The sequence below is a fragment of the Candoia aspera genome, chromosome 5, assembly GCF_035149785.1.
Source record: "Candoia aspera isolate rCanAsp1 chromosome 5, rCanAsp1.hap2, whole genome shotgun sequence".
Taxonomy (NCBI): Eukaryota; Metazoa; Chordata; class Lepidosauria; order Squamata; family Boidae; genus Candoia; species Candoia aspera.
In genome coordinates, this window is record NC_086157.1 from 72,050,058 (window position 1) to 72,073,558 (window position 23,501).

The 23,501-nt window shown below is 35.0% G+C and overlaps 1 protein-coding gene across 3 annotated transcripts in view; it reads right to left on the reverse strand.

Annotated features, from left to right (window-relative positions):
- Positions 1 to 23,501, reverse strand: part of GBE1 (1,4-alpha-glucan branching enzyme 1) — a 160,499-nt gene that overhangs the window by 98,033 nt on the left and 38,965 nt on the right. For 2 of the 3 annotated variants that reach the window (XM_063305491.1, XM_063305492.1), the window contains exons 2-4: positions 21,788 to 21,957; positions 15,948 to 16,063; positions 1,318 to 1,443 (exon numbers count right to left, since the gene is read on the reverse strand). In XM_063305491.1, the coding sequence (XP_063161561.1) occupies positions 1,318 to 1,443; positions 15,948 to 16,063; positions 21,788 to 21,957 (412 nt within the window). The remainder of the gene's footprint in view (positions 1 to 1,317; positions 1,444 to 15,947; positions 16,064 to 21,787; positions 21,958 to 23,501) is intronic. The other variant, XM_063305493.1, reaches the window with a different exon arrangement.

The window sequence follows — 23,501 nt, forward strand, 5'->3', positions numbered from 1 at the left end:
GGCATATTTTAAAGTTTATCAGTTCCCTTACTATTCATATTAAAAACATTATCCATTGAATGTGTTATACTGTCCTCTCCACTTCACTGCATCCCAGTCCTCAGTTCTCATCTTTCTTTCCTATCAATAAATCAAAGATTAATTTACTGAGCCCATTAGGAGGAATATCGTAGAAAGAACATCCAAAATTAATAACAAATCTCTTGACTGCTAATCGAGTTGTAATTGCATGCATCTTGCATAAATCAGTATTGCTTATCATACAGGACTGAATTACTGAAATATGGAATGTTTTTGAGATGTGAAAGTTCACAGTTTGTAAGATTAAAGGCTGACAGCAAATCACAGAAAGGTTTAAGTAGACTTGACAATTTTTATTTGGTTTTGAAAGGGAAAAATAGGTGCAGATGCTTTGTGTACTGTTATAAATTTAATTTTGAAAAGAAAGTGTTTTCCTTTTGTAGTCTATATTATACTGCATATAAATAATGAATAAAATACATTTAAAGTACTTTGAGTGGACTCCTGGAAATCTAGATTTTCAGAATAATCACAGTAATTAAAACTCACTCACTTTAATGTTCCCTATAGGTTCTTCAGTTGCCCTAAGCCCTTCAGCAGCATCTGTTATCCTGTTGTGGAGGAAGACTGGGAATGCAAGATTGTATTGAGATACTATGTGCCTTCATTTATGAAGAAAAAGAAGTGACACCACCATCTCTGTGGATTCATCAGTATTTAACTTTCAAACAGGATTATATTCCAGATATGGCAGGAAAACACTTCTTCCACAGTTTGCTACAGGCAGCATTAAACTTTTAAGCATGCACCTTCTACCAGCTGATATAATGAAGCAAGGGAACACTCATTAAAGCTTCCTTCAATTGAACTTAGTTCCTGGAAATGTAATGAACAAATCCATGCAGCTTTCTTGGCAATAGTACAGAAGTAATTTCCCATTGCTTTCTTCTGGGATTTTTAAAAAACTAACCTGCAACCTGAAGGTCTCCCATCTGAATATTAACTAGATCTGACTCACCTGAATTTCTGAGCACTAATAAGGTCAACCAGGAACTACCTCTGGTTGATAAACATAGAAAATATGTTTACTACATTTGCAAGTAGAGATGTACAGTATATGTGCCTTATATTAAATAATTTATATTAATAGGAAATGCACATAGTTTGCTCTTCTAATAAACATATTCTACATACAAATCTATAAGATTTTGCAAGCTTTAAGAAAGAAGCCCACTGACATGTATAAAAATATCCAATTTTAAATGTATTAAAAGATTAGTTTGTTTAATAACTTACTATATATGGGGTTGATGGCTCCCAGTATATCCAGTCATAATTCACATTGGTACCCTCACGAACTACGTATCTAGCCCAAGGAGAAATGCGATAAAGAACCTCTCCAGTTTTGGTTCTTATCACCAACTAGAAAAATCCAAATACGAAGAGAAACAATGGAAATTAATTTAGGATTGGAAGTATATATGAGATGTAGCTGCTATTATAAATATCAATCCCACATGTACAGTACTCTTTTTCTTGGTACTCTAGTATTTTACAGTTGAAAATATTTATGATGCAAGTTATTCCCCACCACAACCAACCCACATACACACAATCAGGAACAAATAATATGGTGTGAGAAAGCCATAAAGCAAAGGCTGTGATGGGTTCCACACTACTGAAAATTGTTAGAAGACAATGTAATGCTGATTTGAGCTGCAGCCATGATACCTAATTCTAGCTATAATTAGAATTTCAATGTGCAGGGTAGCTTATTTACTAATTCTCAGTTTAGAATACTGCTCTTGATTAGAAAATCACACAGACAGAAATCATGAAAGAAAGCTGATATTCAACCAAAATTACGAGAATAGATGATAAACACTAATACTCTGATAAAGTTCAACTTCACTCTAAAAGTGTCTGCTACATTGCCCCGTTCATGTTGAAAGCTTGATAAGACAGAACTAATATCTTCTTCACCATGGGAAAGTTGTCTGAAATATTATTTTTTTCTTCAACCTCATCACAAAAGTAAAATATGCAAAATAAAATCTTGATAAGCTTGAAACTTTTGGGACAAAGTGCTTTGCATCAATGAATTAATAACTGAACTGTTGTTCTACAGTCACACAAGATACATTTGAGAAAAAAAAAAGTATTTGAAGGAAGAATACCTTGCCAGCTGTTAAACACGGAGATAGCTCTATTATGGTTTGGGATTGTGCGGCAGCCAGTGGCACAAGGCATATTGTGTGGGTGGAAGGAAAAAACTGATTTAACCAGATATTCAAATATCCTAGAAGTTAATGTCACACCCTCAGTGAAGAAACAGAAGGTAAAAAGAAATTGGCAAGACAGCAATTCAAAACCTATCTCCAAACCAACTGTTAAATGAACCACTAAGTGAAAGAGGTCTAAACCTGCCATATTAAGTATTTTCTTCTTTTATATCTGAAAGCAACTATAATATTTATAATTAACTCAGAATAAAATCTAAAACTAACAATCAAACTCATGTAGGTAATATCCTTAAGCTAAGTCAAAGTGACTATTAAATTTGGAGGGAATTTTTTCTATGTGTTCCTTTCTTCCTGATCTGTTAGGTTCCCGCTTTCCCCAACTGACCCTGCCTCTGAGAACTTGACAAAATACTAAGAACTTTATGATGAATGTTGAGAACTTAACATCAGCTTCTAACCAAGCTTGACTACAGTACAACAAAAGTAAAGTTTAATAAGCTGAAGTAAACCTTTTTAACTTACCTTTTCAAACATTACAGGCAAGATAGAGAAATATTTTATAGAAAGAGTGAGTCTGTTATAACTTTTATTTTCCCCAGATATTTATAGCTTAAATAATACAGATCAAAAAGAGTCCTTTATTAAAATACAATAGATAAATTGCCACTTAAGGTGTTATATAGTTAAAAATGAAAGTGTCTACAATCTGACCTTTTTCATGTTTATACAGTAAATTCACAACTGTAGTTTTAGGTCTAGTATAACCTCCTTAAAAAAGTGGATATAAAATTTCCTTTACTTTGCACCCCAGATGGCTTTGCTAGCATTGCCAAGTGTTGGGAACTTGAAGTTCTTCCTCCTCTCTGCATCCTTCATCTACTTCTCCTGAACAAGAACTAAAGCGGGAATTGCCAGATGTCCAAGCTGGGTTTAGAAAAGGCAGAGGAACTCGGGACCAAATTGCCAATATCCGCTGGATAATGGAAAAAGCCAGGGAGTTTCAGAAAAACATCTATTTCTGTTTTATTGACTATTCTAAAGCCTTTGACTGTGTGGACCATAACAAATTGTGGCAAGTTCTTAGCGGTATGGGGATACCAAGTCATCTTGTCTGCCTCATGAAGAATCTGTATAACGACCAAGTAGCAACAGTAAGAACAGACCATGGAACAACGGACTGGTTTAAGATTGGGAAAGGAGTACGGCAGGGCTGTATACTCTCACCCTACCTATTCAACTTGTACACAGAACACATCATGCGACATGCTGGGGTTGAGGAATCCAAGGCTGGAGTTAAAATCACTGGAAGAAACATTAACAATCTCAGATATGCAGATGATACCACTTTGATGGCTGAAAGCGAAGAGGAACTGAGGAGCCTTATGATGAAGGTGAAAGAAGAAAGTGCAAAAGCTGGCTTGCAACTAAACCTCAAAAAAACCAAGATTATGGCAACCAGCTTGATCGATAACTGGCAAATAGAGGGAGAAAATGTAGAAGCAGTGAAAGACTTTGTATTTCTAGGTGCGAAGATTACTGCAGATGCTGACTGCAGTCAGGAAATCAGAAGACGTTTAATCCTTGGGAGAAGAGCAATGACAAATCTCAATAAAATAGTTAAGAGCAGAGACATCACACTGACAACAAAGGTCCGCATAGTTAAAGCAATGGTGTTCCCCGTAGTAACATATGGCTGCGAGAGCTGGACCATAAGGAAGGCTGAGAGAAGGAAGATCGATGCTTTTGAACTGTGGTGTTGGAGGAAAATTCTGAGAGTGCCTTGAACTGCCAGAAGATCAAACCAGTCCATCCTCCAGGAAATAAAGCCAGACTGCTCACTTGAGGGAATGATATTCAAGGCAAAACTGAAATACTTTGGCCACACAATGAGAAGACAGGACACCCTGGAGAAGATGCTGATGCTAGGAAGAGTGGAGGGCAAAAGGAAGAGGGGCCAACCAAGGGCAAGGTGGATGGATGATATTCTAGAGGTGACGGACTCGTCCCTGGGGGAGCTGGGGGTGTTGACGACCGACAGGAAGCTCTGGCGTGGGCTGGTCCATGAAGTCACGAAGAGTCGGAAGCGACTGAATGAATAAACAACAAAATTATGTTTTTCAGCAGAAAAAGAACTCAGCAGGTGTGGTAAAAAGGTGTCTGCCCATAGCCTTGTGATTCTAGTTCTTTATATGGAGCCAAATGTTTCATGTGCTTCCTGAATACTCAGCACACTTTGCATTACCAATTCATAAAATCTAGTGTCTCACTGAAATATAAGCTTAATGGAATATTATAAATTACAGAGATAGAGATAATAGTGTCTTATATACTGTCCTTGCAAATAGCCAGCCTCTGGTATTTGCATATTTATATTAAAGCTGTTCCACTCAAACAGTATTTATCATGATAGTCTCTGATGTCTAGTTGTATTTTACTCATTTGCTTAAAAGTCATACTTGCTAACATTTGCTTGCAAATAGCTTCATACTAAGAATGGTTCAAAAGCATGTAGTTAATTAAGGCACAGCATACAAATAGATAAAATAATTAGTGGTACAGTTTTTTTAAAAAAAATCATTTCCCTCATTTTTTTAAAAATATATTAGTTATAATATGGCTATGCATGTCTTATTTGTGGGAATTTAAATTAAATTCCTTGTTTTTAACTGGTAGTTTAAGCTGTTACTACTCAGTGTTACCAGTTTCTTTTTTTAACTTCAGTTGACTTGTTTAATCACCCACTTTTAAGGGTAAAATAAGAGGCTGGAAGTGGATAATGAGATTAGCATACTCAGGAAGTATGATGTTGAAGGAGGAAATTCTATGGTAGCCAAAAATCAGAAGGTGTCTAGTAGCACCTTTTCTGACTAACATATTTTATTAAAGGCATAAGCTTTTGTGAGCTGCACCTCACTTCATCAGTTGACTATGGGCTGTCTTGGTTTATCCCATTATCTTTCTACTCAATGTAATTTGCAAACAGACAGTCATCCCATACCCGTTTCTAAGATTATGATGCTCCTCAATTATTGTACTACGTATGTTAATTATTATATATTTTACAAATGTTCCAGAAAAAAAGAAAAACTGATATACATGTGAGTGTTTAAAAGGTATCCATCCCAGAGAAAATATAGATCTCAAAAATGCTGACTCACACATGTATCAAAGAAATTGTTTAAAAATTACTGAGGGACAATACAGTGACAATGTGTCACTGGGAAGTGGCAATGAAAAAGAAGAAGAAAAAATGAGAAAATGGTATTCAAAGGGAAAATAGTCTTTAAAACAATAAACAGTACTGATAGAGTATCTGTGAAATTGTGAAAGAAGTTCCTGATCAATCAGTGGAGAAAGTAACAGGCAATACAAAATGTCAATAAAGGTGAATGTAGCAGTCATTGAGAAAATGGTATTCAGTGGGGAATAGCATTCATTTAAAAGAGTAATCAGTCTTGAAGGAGTAGTGTGGATGAAGAGAGTGCAGTGGTTCTACTTATCCTCTCAGCAGTGTACTGCATCATCAACCATGGTACTCCTCTAGATTGCTTGCATGAGCTGGGAGTGAGAGCACAGCGCTATACTTTAAATTCCTTCCTGAAGAAGTGGGTCCAATAGATACTGGTAAAGAGTAAAAGTCAAGCCCCTAGCCATTACTTTCTTTTCCTTATATTATATGTTTCTTTCCCTACTTGTGCCAAACCACTGAAATAAGTCATTGATCAGTTCAGAGTGATGTATCATATTAATGAGACCGAGTTGAAGAAGTCTTCTATGGCTTGGATCCTGTCTTCCAAGTGGAGTATTCTTGTCCTGTGCATGTGATACAAGAAGGTACACTGCCAATTCCCCTGCCCTACACAATCAAATGTGTTAAGAGAATCAGTGTTTGGAAGCTGTCTGTTCAATAGCTGCCCAGCTTTATGGAACTGCATGGTGCCTGAGATCAGGATGGTGCTTTGTTAACCTTTGAGAGTTAACAGAAGATGCTAGTTCTATTCCATCAAGCATTGGGTGACAGGTCTCTTTTGTCACGCTTTGGGGGCATAGAGCATTATATAATTGGGCTGCTGCTACTTTTTGCCTAGAGTTTAGAGATTTCATAGGCTATGATTATGTTTTATCAATTAATATGATGTATTAATTGAGTTTTTTATTGGGGCAGGAGATAAATTTCATGAAAAAATAAATGCTTGCCCCATTGTAGTTGATATTTAAGCTATGTCTCTTTGCATTCAGAAGCCACTAAAAGTAGCAACTGCTGATAGATTGATTTATGTAAATTTCCTTTTGAATCAGAAATGAAGGCTATTACCACAATTGACAGCTGTAAATTCTACAGTTTAACTATGAGAGGCACAAAGAAATACTTCTTTTTTCTCTCCTAAATTGCCTTACATTTACTTCAGTTGGATTAAAAAAAATATTTGGTCTACTCTCACTTTTCCATGCTATGCATGATTTTTATACACATCTAAAGTATGTTTCTCTATGCTCACCTTTGCAGCAAGTTAAAATGTTAGCTGCACAAGCTTTACTTTTAAACAATATCCTAATATTTGTGTGTGTGTGTGTTGCATTTTTAACAGGTCTCCATTAGGATGTCCAGAACTATTCATACTATCCCAAGTGCAGTCTTACAATGGATTTATATACATTTATACTATAGTCATAGCTTTATTTTCAATTCCCAATGATTCCAAGCATCAAATTTGCTTGTTTATGGCAGCTGCACAGTTGGTTGACATTTTCATTGAGCTATCCATCATGACTCCAAAATACTTTTCTGATCCGTCACTTTCAGCTCAGATCCCACTGATATACTGTATATGTAAAGTTTGGAGTTTTAGAGCCAGTGAGCTTCACTTTACAATTGTAATATTGCAATATTGGCATCGGTAACGCTTATTCACTTACTTTCAAGAATGTATTAGAACTCTTCACAAAACTGTTCTGATTTTATTATCCTGAATGATTTGATATCATCAGCCTACTTGGCCACTGTTCACCCCTAAGAACAAGTCATTTATAAACATTAAAAAGCACAGATTCCTGCAATAGTTTTTGCAAGACTATACTTTGCATATTTCTTCAATTTTTTAAATGTCAATTTATTAATATTTACCATTCTTTAACCAGCTGTCAATCCATGAGAGCACATTTTTTTCTTATACCACATTACATTATCAGAAGAGCCATTCCAGGCTTTGCATAGCATGTTCAGAGCCAGTACCCTTGAAACCACTAAAAGTAAGAAATGCAAATTGCAAAGTTGGAATTCTGAAGCTACAAAAGGAAGGGATACTGGTTGTCCTATCTAGCAATCTGGGTCATCCTCTTTGTATCTTGTCTTACTTTTGGCTATTGAATTTAGTCCAGAGGCCTGGACAAGAGTTTTTGCCAAAGACATTTTGAAATTGCTTTGGCACTGGTAGCCAGCCAATCTCTTCAGGAGGGCAGATAGCAGTAAACAATTCTTCAATTTCTCTGTTCAGTTATTGCACATTTATTCAAATGTGCATTTTGATATGTGGACGGAGAAAGCTAAACAAGACAAAGAAGATTCCTATCTAGCAAAAGGGGCTGTAGAACTCTTCTGATCAATTTTAATTCCCCATGATCACATTTCCAAAGTTGCAGCCAAAACAAGGGACAAATAGAAGTAAACTTAGAACAGAGAATGTCATAGTGATGAATGAAAAAATAAGGAAAATAAATGAAATAAATGAAAAGGGCCAAAAGCAAACAACCAGATCAAATCCTTAGGAATATGTGCCTCTCCCTCCCCCTCTTTCCCAATAGTTGTGCAGGCACATACACATGCAGAGATGCCTGAATGTATATGAGATCATAGAGAAAAATGCAGAGATCAATATTTCTGGACCTATTCAATATTTTTATTCAAGCATGGCAGTCCATTTTAAATGTGTTAACAAAACTAAGAAATTATTATTAAATATGAATATTCTAATCTGGAAATTAATGAAACTTTCCAAAGTTTCCTCAGGAAAAAAACTTATAAGATGCATATATAGTACAAATTGGGTGGATTCATATATCCACTTCTCCTGTTTTGCATAACTAGCTACAGCTCTTACAAGGCTGTCCAAACTTTTTGATCATAAAACATTCAGAACTCCAAATGGCTGTGTTCTACTGTTCTGATCATGACACAAACCAGGAACAATGAGCATCACTGTTTTGAGTGTTCTGACACTCTGAGTATATAATTCGACTGTTTTGTGACTTATGATTGCGCTGCTTTTTGTCAAACTTTTTTTCCTCCTTGCTTGGACACTACATAAGCAGTCACATTTCTGTTATTAGTTTAACTGGAAAGGCAGCTGTGAGAATATTGGGAGAAAAGAAGCAGTCATGCACATGGTGATAAGAATAAGAAAACTTTAACAACTTGCCTATAACATTATTATTATTATTATTATTATTATTATTATTATTATTATTATTATTATATGCCTTGGGAAACTCAGAGTTGGATTTATGGATGGATTGCATATGTGTTATGCTGTGCAAAGATACACTTTTCTGATATATTAACTTTATTGTGCATATGTACTCAGTGTCCTATTGATACTTGCTTCAGAGGGCATGAAAAGGTGAAAGGTCCCCTGTGCAAGCACCGAGTCATATCTGACCCTTTGAGGGGATGCCGCTTTCACTATGTTTTTTTGGCAGACTATAGAGCGGGTGGTTTGCCATTGCCTTCCCCAGTCATCACCTTCTGTCCTGATTACCAGGAAACACACTGAGGTGAGGACTTGGTCTCTAATATTTATTAGTAGTACTTAACAAGAATCCTAACAAACTGAGAAAGCGTGGGAAAACCCAGCCATATAAACCCCAAAGGTTAAGGCGGTCCCGATCTGTGTCTCTTTGAATGGCTGAACAGTTCCTCAGTGCTACGCATGCGCTTGACAGTCTGGGTGAGAGCCCCCTGCTCGCCATCCTTACTCATGACACCTTCCTTAGCAATTCCCCAAACTCATTTTACCGACCACGGAAGGATGGAAGGCTGAGTCAACCTGAGCCGGCTACCTGAGAATCCAGCTTCCGCTGTGATCGAACTCAGGTCATGGGGAGAGTTTCGGCTGCAGTACTGCCGCTTACCACTCTGAGCCACACAAGGCTTCAGAGAGCATGGGAAAATGCAAATATTCTATTTGGTGTGTGTACATTCTGTGCATTTTCTTCTATCTGTGTTGTATTGGTAATCATACATCATGCAATGAAGAAGCACAATCAATCATTTGTGTTCTTTCTTTCTTTGCCGTTACATGTGCAAACAAAAACATCAGCAAACAACAACATAGTTGTTTTTTGCTGGGCTTACACCTAGGAGGTAGGTTGCAAAAAAAGAAAAAGAATGTCAAATCTGTTGATTTCTTTTTTTTTAATCAGAGTATTCAGAAAACTTCTCAGAAGAGAAGTGATAATTGAAAAGAATGTTAAAGGGATTAGCTGCTCCCTTTGTCCTAAACTGTTGTTTGAGTGACAATGAGCATTTATTTATTTATTCAATTTATAGAGCCACCCATCTCAAACCAGGGACTGTGGGCAGCTAACAATCATAAAAACAGTTAAACAATTAAAACAGTACAAAAAGAAATTAAACACAAATAGCAGCCAAGAGATATAACAATCCAATGGTTTTATTTTTTTTTAATTTTAAAAGGTCTCTTTTCTTCTGATAAGAAATGAGCAAACTCTTTTGATAACACATCCTACTCTAAACATATCTTTCAGTGGATGAGACAACATATTTATATTAGCATTGTTTCCTATGTAAATTTATTTTAATGTTTTCAAACATTTTTTAAAAAAATATCCCCTTGGTCAAATATTCTGCAGTTTCAGTGGTAAATAGCTTTTAGCCAGGGTTTCAATCTGGCAAATTCTTGTGGCCATATGGTACAAAAAACAAAGCAAAAAAAAAAAAAAGCAGCAGTCCCATATTCTCCCATATTCTCATTGTTTCTCCCATATTTCCTATGGTCAAAACACAAATATTTTGAGTTTTGTTCCAACTGAACACAAACACTGCAACACTGAGTTTAGTTCTGTACTGGAAACAAAACACATTTTCCATTTCATGCATATCCCCAATTGTTATTGTTTTACATAATTGATTCTTGTTTCTGAAAATTATGGGGATAGCAAAATAGTGTGCAAGATACTGAAGTCTTTTGTTATATAGCCATTCAATATTTTGAGAGGCATTTTACACATAACTTTCATGCAGACTTGGAAGCAGGAAAGGAAGGGAGGGAGGGAGGGAGGGAATGAGATACTGGAGTACCTAGGTCTGCATTATGACCAAACCAATCCTCACTCATTGTAACTGATGATATAATGGATAATCTTTTGAAAACAGCTTAGCATCAAAAACTGCATCAGAGATATAATTAATAAAGAAAAGAGAAGCAACTGTTCAATAAAATTGCTATAAATGTGAAGGATTTCCAAATCCATGAACTCAGGTTATGAACGTATTATTGTAAACCTAACACAATATCCAGTTTGCACTCTTTTTTCTGTATATGAAAGCAATTTACTCCTTAATTTACAGAAAACAAAACAAAACAAAACAATAGAAGAAAACAAATAACAGAAAAATAAAAGGAGCAGGGTATATTGAGAGGAACTCAGACATTAAACAGTTTTAAGAACATAGAATGATACAGACCAGACTTTATTTTGATCAAAAACTAGTTCAGAAGCAGTGGGTGAACCTTTATCATCAATCCAGTTCTGCAAATCCGGAGCACAAAACAATATTTTTTTATTGTTGTTGTTTAATGCCATGCTTAATAAATCCATAATTGTCCATGAAAATGATATATTCCAAATTGTTGGTATAAAATTCAAAATCATATTCATGCTTTTAAACAATATTAGCCTTCCTAAAATAATACTAAAAAAAATGTCTAAAAAGTGTTATTCAACCTTGGCAACTTTAAGATATGTGGACTTCAACTCCCAGAATTCCCCAGCCAGCCATTCTGCAGTTTATGATCATCCAAATCCTCTAGAAATAACTCAGATGTTTTTTTTTAAAAAAAAAATGTTTATCGATGTCCTGATCTACAGTATTAATATCTGTATGACTCCCCTCTCCCCAAATCTGCATTTTTTAAAGTGAGATTATTCCAAAGTGATAAATGGTCAAAATTATACTTCTATTTTCATGTGTTTTCTACTTCAAACATCCCTGGATATATAAACTTCCTGTTAGACTGTGAAAGAAAGTTAGAAGGGAAGCAGATTCACAAATAGAAGCATTATCTTGAATACCACGTTTAATTTCACGATGATATACCATCTGAACACCAGTTTATTTTTTATCAGACATGTTTGATTCATTAGCTAGACTATTTTTTAAAAGTGATTTAAATATTGCTATTTATATAAAAAGTAATTTCTCTGAATAACTACACACTTTATGGGAAACTCCTTTACTGAAAATAGATGGTTAAATAAGTTTATTCCAGTAATACAAGGATTTCACTAGTTGGCTTTTGGAAACAAGGTACACAATCGTACCTTAAAAGCTGCATGTGGGAACTTCTTGTCTTGTATAAGCTCCACATGCTTAATGAAATCCTATTCTGAACACTAGTAATTTAAAAAGCTGGATAATTGCATTGATAATACCAGTCCTTCTGAAATCACAATAAATATTTGCACAGCTCCTTTATTGCTAATATTCAGTACATATTTCCTAAACTGAGAGTTTTTAAATGGTATAATATTTTATTTTGTTGGTGCTGGTTGATTAATATTGTTTAAATATTACTGGAAAAAAGAGAGCAGTACCAGTCAGTCCATGTTTAGGTAGATGGATAGACAGACAGACAAAAAGAGAGGGCTTGTATCAAATAACAAAGCCTTGTCTTCGAAAGAGGTCATGCCTTGATTTTCCAAAAGAGGGAGATGTAACTCTATTCATAAAAATAAATTGAAGCTTTCCTTTTGAAAAAAGCATATAAAATATATTCTAGTGAATTATTAAAAACCAGTAACTTCTCTCATTTTACTTTTACATTAAATGTCACTTTATGTATCATTACTGGTCTATTCATTAAAAACATAAATCCAATCCTATAGTTTCAGCTAGACCATGTTAAGCAAAATGAAACGTCTAATCACAACTATGAAAAGCATGTATGATTTGAAGGACTAATATAACAGTGATATATCAATCATCATAGCAATAATTACTAGCAACACAAATTTGAGTTTCCAATATCTTTTAAAGCCAAGGCGTAGGTAACAGCCAGGCCACCACTATAATCCTTCAAAAATTCCAGAACTAACTATCCTCCCTCTTTCCGATGCCTGCATTCAGAGACTGACAAACCATGAAAAGGGTTAGTTCTATTTTTGCTCAACAAAACTGAAAACAGAAATGGACAAATTCCATGTGCATAAATAGGAACATTCCCTGTCACGAGTCTGCTGTTTAAAATGAGGTAAAAGCATAACATTTTGCTTCCAATGTGGCTAGTACACTCTTAGAATCATACAATGTAGGACCTGGAAGAGACCTTAAATATAATTTCTCCAACTCTTTGCCTAGTGCATGAAACCACTACTAGTGGTTCCCCAACATAACCATCCAGTCTCTGCTTAAATTCCTTTGGTGAAGGACATATTTTTTATGAAATACAATTACAGTAAATCTATAGTCTTGTAATTTAAAGTCATTGCTAACTATCCCTCCTTCTGGAACAACATTAAACAGTTCTGTCCATCTTCTATATGATGATCTTTCAAATACTTGAACACAAACCATCATATATCCCAGTAGTTTTCTGTTTTCCATGTTAAACATACATAACAATTTGAACAGAAGTGTTTTAGTCTAGGCCCTTCACTCCCGTTTAGACATACTCCTGTTTGTCAATGCCCTTCCTAAAATATAGTGCTATACTGCATGCAATATTTTGTGCATGGTCTGACACACACACACACACACACACACACACACGAAACCCTGATTTCTCTTGATCTTGACATTATACTTCTGATGATGCCACCTCATGGCACTGTTGGTTATGTTCAGTTTATGTTCTATCTAGACACCCCATTTTTTTTCACATATACTGGTGCTTACTATAGTATCTTCCAAACTCATACCTTTGATTTTTGCTACCCAAATGTAGGTCTTTGCATTTGTTTATGTTGAAATTATTACCTTTTTAATTTTTTGCCCAGTGTTCCAACCTGTCAACAACCCTTTGAATCTTGACAATATCCTCTACATTGTTTGGTATTCCTCTTTCCTTGTGTCATCTGCAAATCTGCAAAATCATATGGTCTAATCCTTCATTGAGGTCATTAGGATAGGGTCATGAACAGAACATTGTAGTTTATAGTGTGATCAGTGATATTTATTTGTTGGGTATTACTGTTAAAATTGCTTGGTATCTAACTGTAGCCCATATTACTCATCTTCTCTACTAGAAACATCTGGGAAATACAGTAAATGCTTTGTAGTACACTATGTTTACTACATTTGTGTTGTCAATTAAACTCTCCGCTCAAGTAGAAAAAGTGATCAGGTTGGTATGGCAAGATTTATTCTTTATAAACTTGCTGGCTTCTGCCAAACAGTGGATTATTTGTGGGGTCCTTGGTGCTCTCTGAGCTTGGTTGTTTGCTTGCAGATATTTCATTGCCCAACTAGGTAACATCATCACTGTACTGATTATGAGTCTGCACCAAAGACTCCACAGTTCAACCCTGAGCTACAGATATTCTCTTCTATTGGAATGCATTCTTTTCTAAATGCTTACAAACTGGCTCTTACTAATGTTTTCCAGAATTTTGTTTAGTACTGATGTCAAGCTGATCAAAGTTTAGTTACCTGAGTTCTCTTTTTCCCTTCTTAAGGACAAAAACATTTGTCCTTCTCCAATCCTCTAGCATATACAGTACCTGTACAGCTGAAAGTCTACATTTTGACAGTCAACCTGATTTGCAATGGGGGTTGAATAATTTCGATTACAACTGTAAACCTCTTGAGCTTCTGAAGAAAGCTCAAAGTCATTGGATGAAGCTGAAGATGACAATTAAATGAGATAGATATGTAAGTATATGAAAATGTAAGAAAACATACTTTTCTATAGGGTTGTATTCAAGTTAGAAAACAAAGTTTCTATTTATTAAGAATAGGAATCCCTCTATAAGTGAAGTTCTACATGTTAAATTATTATAACCTATTATACAAGGTTTAGGAAAATAAAAGTATTGGTGGAATCTGATAGACACTTATCTGAGAAAGTAAGCACCACTGAACTTAATGGTGTTTCTAGATTAATACTGTGTTGGTGATGCTTTAGAATTAGGAACTTAGTTAACTATTTTAACTTGGCTACAAAATGCATAATTCCTAATGTATTTATAAGTTCTGCCCATAATCATTTTTCACCAAGTTGTATGTCTTATCCATATATCATTTTTTTTTCAAAATATTTTTTTTATACTTTTGTTTTGCTTACTTTGTTACCTGATCTTCTAGGCATCCTTACCATATTTTTAACAAGTAATTTTGTATAACCTCTTGTCATTAAAGATGTAAACATGCAGCAACACAGATGGAGGATTATGTGGTGTGTATATATTGTCCATAAATTATGCTTATATATTCTTCATCATTCCTATTTTTTAAATTATTTTGGATATACATATTTCTATCCTATTTTTAATACTACAAATTCATATAAAAGGTATGACAGCTTTCTTTAAAAAAAATGGAATTAAAAGTGTCCCCTTCCTCATGAAGATGTCTGTTACAAAAGTTTAGCAAGTTATAATATTATAAAACTTTTTTTAAAAAATCTATTCAATCATTTCTGATTCTTGGAGACTGCCTGAACAAGTCCTTGCAGTTTTCTTGTAAGATTTTTTAGAAGTGGTTTGACATTGCCTCCTTCCTAGGGCTGAGAGAAAGTGACTGTCCCAAGCTCACTCAGTTGACATTGTGCCTAAGACAGGACTAGAACTCCCAGTCTCCTGGTTTCTACCCTGATGCCTTAACCACTACACCAAACTGGCTCATCCTATAGAACATATTAAACAAGTTATGTGAATGCTTGTATGTACTGTTCTCTTTTGGAACAGACATTAAAGTTGTTTTCCTTCTACTTAAGAGTCTTTGAAATGCAATCCTCCAAATTATTTTGGTTAATTTTCTCCAATAAGCACCCACGCCAACCTGTTCCCCAACAGTCCAGACAGAACATGATGGGGAAGGGACACAAGAAATGTACAGTACTTTGAATGGCTTCCTTTTACTCAGAATTCTAAATAATCTATTACAATACTTCATCATTTATTACTATAAGCACATAATTTGAACTTGCCATTCATTAGTCCCTATGTCCCTAGCTATAAGCCATATATTGTCATTTGAGATTTTACTTAATTTTTATTAAACTATTATTTATATTCAGGATTGCTATAAAGTCACCAACTATATTCATAAGAATCTATTTATATTATATTATCTTGACAGCAATCCATGGAGGTGAAGAAAAGGGTCTGCAAGTCTTATCCGAACTTTGAAATGTTAAGTGGTTCATAATCGAATGCTAGAAAACTTTGATTATTGACTCTGATAATAAATGAAACAAGCAAAAGTATCTTTTCTGAAACAAGTACCTTCAGTTTTGATCCATGAGATACAGGACGAAATCCATCTGGTCCAGGTGGGATGAACAATTCCCATTTCCCAAAATCCATTTTCTTATATGGATGGGAAAATGGATTCCAGTTATCTATAATTAAATTAATATATATATATATATTAAGCATTTATTAAGCTGCACATTTCATATGTAAAAACAGAAACAGACAAGTTGAACATCATTTTTTTTTTCTGTAGAAGTCTTATTACTTTGGGACCTTTTCACATATTCACATATTTGAAGGATTATTTTAATATTTGCAGTACATTTACAAAGAAGAACAGGAGTTAAATTTAATTTTAAGCTAAAAATTAAAGTACGAAAAAATGAAATAATATAATCCACAATTCCCTTAATAGTTATTTGGGAAATAAAGAATTTTTGTCATTAAATCTTCATACTCCTTCCACATTTTCTGCTCTGCCTCTTCAAGATTCTCTGAAGACCTTGTGCTTCAATTAAAAACCTTTCAGTTTTTAGATAACTTTTGGGCCAAAGTGTTGCTGAATATGTAAGCCATCCATCAAGTAGCCTGGCAATTAGGGAAGCAAAGAATAGTTGCAAGGAGTCTATATAAAATAATTACAATTGATGTCCCAACTCAGAGAGTTTTTGCTTTAAGACAAAAGGTTCAAATGACTTAACCAACTTGGTCTATTTATACCCTTTGTCTAGGGTATAAATACATAAGTAAATAAAATGAGCTGCTTGACTAGTCTTCTAGCTGTCTGACAAAAGACAGCTTGTTTGTGTCAAAAGGAGATTCTTATGTTTAAATCCTATGACTCTAGGAACCACTCCAGGAACTGTGACACCTTAGGAAAGTCATGTTATTCCTACTGTCTCTGCAATCACTATAAAATTTCAAAAAATTAAAGTGGTGGATGATAAATTCTATATTTAGTTAGTAAGAAAGAATGCATATAAAAATAATTTACCCAAAGCTTTTCAGGTAGCTACAATGTCAATACCACTTCTTGTAAAAGAGCTTTAGATTACTAGTTGCCTCATATTTATGATTTACTAAGCTTTTAACACTGTTAATTGTCAAATGGCAATATTGTGAAAACCCTCTTAATAGTATGGGTATCTTTGGGGGAAAGGGGAAAGAAACATTTCCTTGTGTACTATTGGAATCCACACTAAAAATCAAGAAAAAAGTGACTATGTAGAAAGGTAGAATGCTTCCCCCACCCCCCTTTTGGCATCCCATTGGGTCATGAGTAGATAGGAGTGAAACAAATTTTCTTCAAAATGGATAGAAAGAGAACTACACTGGGCAGGATGCAAACAGCATTCTAGAGAGCATTTTCTCCAATTCTGCTTTATGTTTATTTAAAAAAATCGCCCTGATGCTTCCTTTATCTTTAGAATGTGATGATCTTATAGGATTTATTCTTCTTGTTAATCTTGAATGTCCCATTCTATCCATATTCTTGCAATGTTCTTCCAAAATATATTATTTTCTATCCACTTTTGAAGTTCCCTATATATCTGCTTTTCTTCTTTCACTGTATTATCTTCTCTTGTTTACCTTTAAAAAGATAATGGTTTATAAACAAGATATCTTTATGTGAATGTTGGGTGGGAGTGGTGGGAGAGAGGAGCCTGAGGCACTCCTCAAAGCAGGGGCCTCATGTTTAACCTCTCCCCACTGCCAACACCAACTGGAGCTGGAACCCCCAAAAGGAGGAGAACCACTGTAAAAGTGCCTCCATATAGGACAATGATGCAGTAACAAATAAGAATGAGAAAAAGATACTGCATTAAGTGTTTAGTAAGAAGAAGCTACAAATGACGTGTATTTGACTGATTTCTATGGAGAAAATAATGATAAAGAGTAGAACTAAAATGAATGCTATATATATCAATGTTCAAAGAAAAAAATCATAATAATCACAAATGTAATAATATTAAAAAATGTTAAGGCTCCAGGTATAGATTATTTATTTGTTTGTTTGGCTCTTATTTTTTAAAGTAGGAACAATAAAATGGAAAGAAAAAAAATGTCCATCAACAACATACTGGAGGGGTGGATTTGACAACCACCCTAGGCCCAAGACAAGAAGCAAAGCAAAGTTTTCAAAGACTTTCGGAAAAAGTGTGGGGTTGGAGACATACAGCTCTCCAGGGGGATGCTATTCCAGACAGCAGGTGTCAATGCAGAAAAGCAGGCTTCCTGAATCTCAATAGATTACATTGTTTGATTGCACAATCTCACTGGGTGGGCAGAAACTATTGGAGATAGTAGCTGGAGAAATGTTAAAATATGGGGCTGGTGTGCTTATGAACCAACTATACAACTTTTTATATAAATTAAGATTATGTCTGTGTCTGTCAGTTGCAGAAGGCTGTCACTATTTTCCTCTACAGAAGGAAAGGTAGTAAGAACACATACCAAAATTATAGAGAGATTAACTTGTTAAGTGTGCCTGGGAAAGTGTTTGGAAAACTTTTTAGTTGAAACACTACAAGAAGTGGCACTGAGAACTTCAGTGAAAATGCATGCCAAGAGTTTTGTACTTAACCAAATAAATGTATACATATGAGATAAAAATGTTCTACTTCATTGTTGATTTAGAGAGAGTTAATTATGGAATGTTTTGTACAAACAAAATTGAAGGCTTCTTGGTGAATATAGTAAGATTGGTATTTGATGTAAGTGAATGGTTCAGTACTGAGCAGGCAGCAAGACAAGGATGTGTGATATATTTTAGTAATTTAATGTATTTATGAATAAATGCACAAGGAATGTTTGTGGCAGTGTTAGAGGCATGGTAGTTGAGGATATGAATGTACATAGACTTTGTTTGCAAATGATGACCTGTTGTTAAATGAGAAAAGCACACATCATTTGCAGCAAATATAAGGTAGATTATATGATACAACAAGGAATATGGACCTTGTACAGAATTGAGTTCGATCCCAGCGGAAGCTGGATTCTTGGGTAGCCGGCTTAGGTCGACTCAGCCTTCCATCCTTCCGAGGTCGGTAAAATGAGTACCCAGCTTGCTGGGGAAGGTGATGACTGGGGAAGGCAATGGCAAACCACCCCGCTATAGTCTGCCAAGGAAATGTCATGAAAGCAGCGTCCCTCCAATGGGTCAGACACGACTCAGTGCTTGCATGGGGGACCTTTCACACCATCACCACAGAATTGTTAATCAGCCCTCATGTTAGCCAACCTTAATCATGAGCCTTGGATCTATACAAAACTCTACTGCAGAGCCCTTTTTGGCTTGCAATCCCAATTTCTCTGTTAAGTGACCTACAATCTCATCAAATCATGGAAAAATCAATGGAGATAATATAAGATATGCAAATGCTGGCAGAAAGGTAATTGGTTGTGTGTGTGTGTATTCCTTTTTATTATATTGTTGTAAATCTGAATACATTATATTGTTTCAACACAATCATATTTGTACAGGTATTAATTAAAATTATTGACATTCTATTGTTTAGATAACGTAGAATATTAGAAATAAAGAGAAAGAAATATTATATCAATATTAATTAAAAAATTGTTTTTGTTTTGATGTCTTCAAGTCAGCCTTGACTCCTGGTGACTGCCTAGACTAGTCCCTGCAGCTTTCTTGGCAAGATTTCAGAAGTGGTTTGCCATTGCCTCCTTCCTAGGGCTGAGAGAGAGTGACTGGCCCAAAGTCACCCAGCTGGCTTTGTGCCTAAGTGGGACTAGAACTTACAGTCTCCCAGTTTCTAGCCTGATGCCTTAACCACTGCACCAGACTGGCTCTCTATAAAACAGGCTTTCTATGCTATATGTGGCACAATATGAAAAAAGTCAAATAATGTTATGCTTGTAATATTGATATCCTACATTAATTACAATTTAGGATGTCACTATTAGAAGCATAAAATTATTTGACTTTTCCATATTGTGCCACATATAGCATATATAGCAGCTGATATATGCCCATGTATCACATAGCATAAATTGAGAACAACGTTAGAAAAAGAAAAAAGAAACTGTGGCAGATTACATCAAATTATTTGTTGTAAAGGTTTTGATCTTCAGCTAGTTACTTAGAATTCCTAATTACTCTGTGTGTGTGTGTGTGTGTGTGTGTGTAATAAGTTAATAAAAGGAAAAAAAAATCTAAGATAAACAAAACCAATTTAACAAGAATTAAAATACCAAAAAAATAATTTAAAAAGAAAGGAGAAGGAAAAGAAAAAAAGAACTGTTGGACCTCTAACTTCCCCCTTTTTGTACATCTGCTAATTTACCATATTGCAAATACTGTAGACATTTAAGCCCCCTTAGAAGCCAGACTGTAAATGATCATATTTACCATGCTGTTTGATATATTGTATGTATGAGAACCATTCTTGCTCATCTTTAACTAAACTTCCATTTTGTGTGTATGTGTGTGTGTGTATACACACACACACGTGTACACACACACACACATATGTGCACACACACACACATACACATAGTTAGTTTTGCCATTGCTGCATATTTTCCAATCAGTTTGTTTGTTTATTTATTTGCTATCCTGCCTTTATTATTTTTATAAATAACTCAAGGTGGCGAACATACCTAATACCCCTTCCTCCTCCTATTTTCCCCACAACAGCAACTGTGTGAGGTGAGTTGGGCTGAGAGAGAGTGACTGGCCCAAGGTCACCCAGCTGGCTTTCCCAATTATTTTCCAAGTTCCTAATCAGATAGGTAGCTTGTATAATGCTGTGAAAGAAATGTGATTCTCAAAAACAAAAAAGCAAAAATGGCTATGTATAAGCATATTTTTAACCACTCTCATGATTGCATACAGTTGCATACAAAACCTTAGACACCATTGGCCAAACTGTATGTCTCAATGAATTCTTAATGAACAGAAGCTGACACAACCTCTACATGAAATAGAGCTAAACAGAAATAACAGCCAGCTGAAAGTATTTATATTCTTGCTTCCGCTGTGGTTTTTTCCCCCCTGTTCTGCCTTGCAGAACTCTTTCAGCTCAGAAATATTCATTGGCTTCGTTGCATTGAATGCATTGAATTCATTGCACTGAATGTTTGAGAACTCCTTACAGATTTTCAATAGTCAGGGAATTATAAAGGCCTTTCGAAGCCCTCCATGAAGTTTTTACATGAAAGAAAGATTAATGCTACAGAAAATGTTTGAAAAGTGTTAAAATATATGTCCCAAAGGATATATTATGAATTACTGACTTAAAAGTCCAAATTTTTCCACCTGACATATTATTTTCTTATTCTGAATCTGTTAGCAACATGTATGCATTCAAATTTGCAGAAAGACATTGTTTACTTTTTAGAGGCTGAGTCAGTTTCTGATCACTCTGGAATTCATTGAAACATACAATTTAACCAAAGGTGCCTGCAACTTTTGCATGCAACTGTGCATCATCCACACCACTTCCCACATGGACTGTAGCATGGTAACTATCATAAGGGCACCAAGTAAATTTTATGGTATTTTGGATTAGAAAGTGGGTCTCCAGATGCAAAGATCAAGAATCAAGCCATACCAAACTTATTTAGGTAATTATTGTTCTATAATCTTGATCTATGCTGAATACAAGCACACTTCACATATCTTTTGAAGTTAAAGAAGTTTTACTTAAAGTTTTATCTTCTGATTTTAGCAGTATTATATCAATTTTTTTTCCAGAAGCTTTGAAACAAAGAATATTTTATTTAAAAAAAAACATTTTATTGAAATGTTTTATTTAAAACATTAACAAAACAGAAAACAGATCAACATTAGGATTGATTTTAGAGACCATAAGGGTAAAATAATCTCATATGTGCTGGAAAATACTTACTAAAATCACCGGTAAGAAACACTGCTTCTGCACCAGGAGCCCATTCTTTACAGTATAATCCTCCATCTATGAATCTGTTGACTCCCAATGTTTGGTAACTCTTTGTGAATTTGTCAAGACCACCTTCATTTTCTTCAATGTTCTTTAAGATGTGATGAAAAATACCATACCTTCAATAAAAGAATGTGTTTTAGGGAACTGCTACTGAATACATATACCCAAAACATCCAATTATACTCATATTTTTTATCATACCACATGCATCCCAGTTACTGCTTTAAATATATTTAAATCTATGGCAGCAATCTTCTGTTCTATTTCACTGACCCCAGTTATTTTTTTTTCAAAAAATATAACATACACACACACATACACACACAATTTTGAAGCCAACCAAGCTTTCTTGAGAAAGTTTTTCTTCAGAAAACAAAACCTATAGCAGAGCAACTATGCTATAGTTCTCATTATCTAGCTTAAAAGAGTCATTTGTTCAAAGAAAATATCTGTCACAGTGACAACTAAGATATTACAACTGGAGGGAAAATGTCATTACTAGGAAACAGCTTATGTTTATTTAAAGCCATGCTACAGATTTGGACATCTTCTTAAGAAGTTTCTTGGGTTTCATTTACTGATTATTCCACCTGTTTATGTTAACATTTTACTTGCAAGGTTAAGCCTTCCCAGCATGTCATTGACATTCTTTTGTTTTAACATTCTCATAAAATATTGACACTTGGGCTATGTTATGAGCTTACACATCAGATTTAACAAGGAGTCCCTCTTATCAATAGTTTTGTTTATAAGACTTATATTTACCTCATCACTTAAAAAAAACCTCATATATGACACTGATGGATAGTGGCATGCTTATTTAATTCTGTTGTTCCACACCCAGAAATTCCCACGATAACACACATTTTTACAGAGAACCATTTCCGCTTCCCAACCTTTCCAAAAAGTTAGCCATGTAATCATCTTCACTCCAGTTGACCTCAGAACAAGTTGGCAATACCACAAGCTGATCAGTGCCACCTTTATACAACCAAAAGAAGGAAGGATAATTTGCCAGTAAATGCCCCAGCCCCTAAATTATCCTGTGGTTATAAAAATTCCCTTGTCCTTATTCCATGCAGAAAAATAAATTGTACTCTCCCTATAACGTTTTTGGTGTTTGCTACAGTATATGCATTTGGCCATTTTCCAAGAAAACTAGCTATTGCTATGAGAAGAAGGCTGCCTAGACACATAGACATAATTATTCCTACACATAAATACCAACTGGCAGTTCTGATGACAGTTGAAGCAAAGAGATCTGGTGATGGTTTCCCTAGCACCTGAATAAGACACAAGTCATTTCCAAATGATTCACCAATCCATTTGTGGATAACCTGGAGCACAACTATCATACATTGATTGTCCCTGATAGATCTCTAGCTATTGGAGCTATACAGTATGAAATGTTTTACTCCTTAAAATATATTTCCAGGTGTAGGATGGATTGTGATTTTATTTCCTTTGTTTGTTTGGCTTGCTACTGAATTGTGCAAGTCAGTCTGTATTATTTTGTACCTCAGTACTGGCTGAAATGTGACAAACAAACCTCCTCCCCATATGCCAAGAGTTTGTTGTCTTGCCAGTTCCAATGGCCTCAGACTAGTAGTTATGCTGAACACACTCTCCTTCTCCTTCTTGAAAGTCATCTGTGGTGACC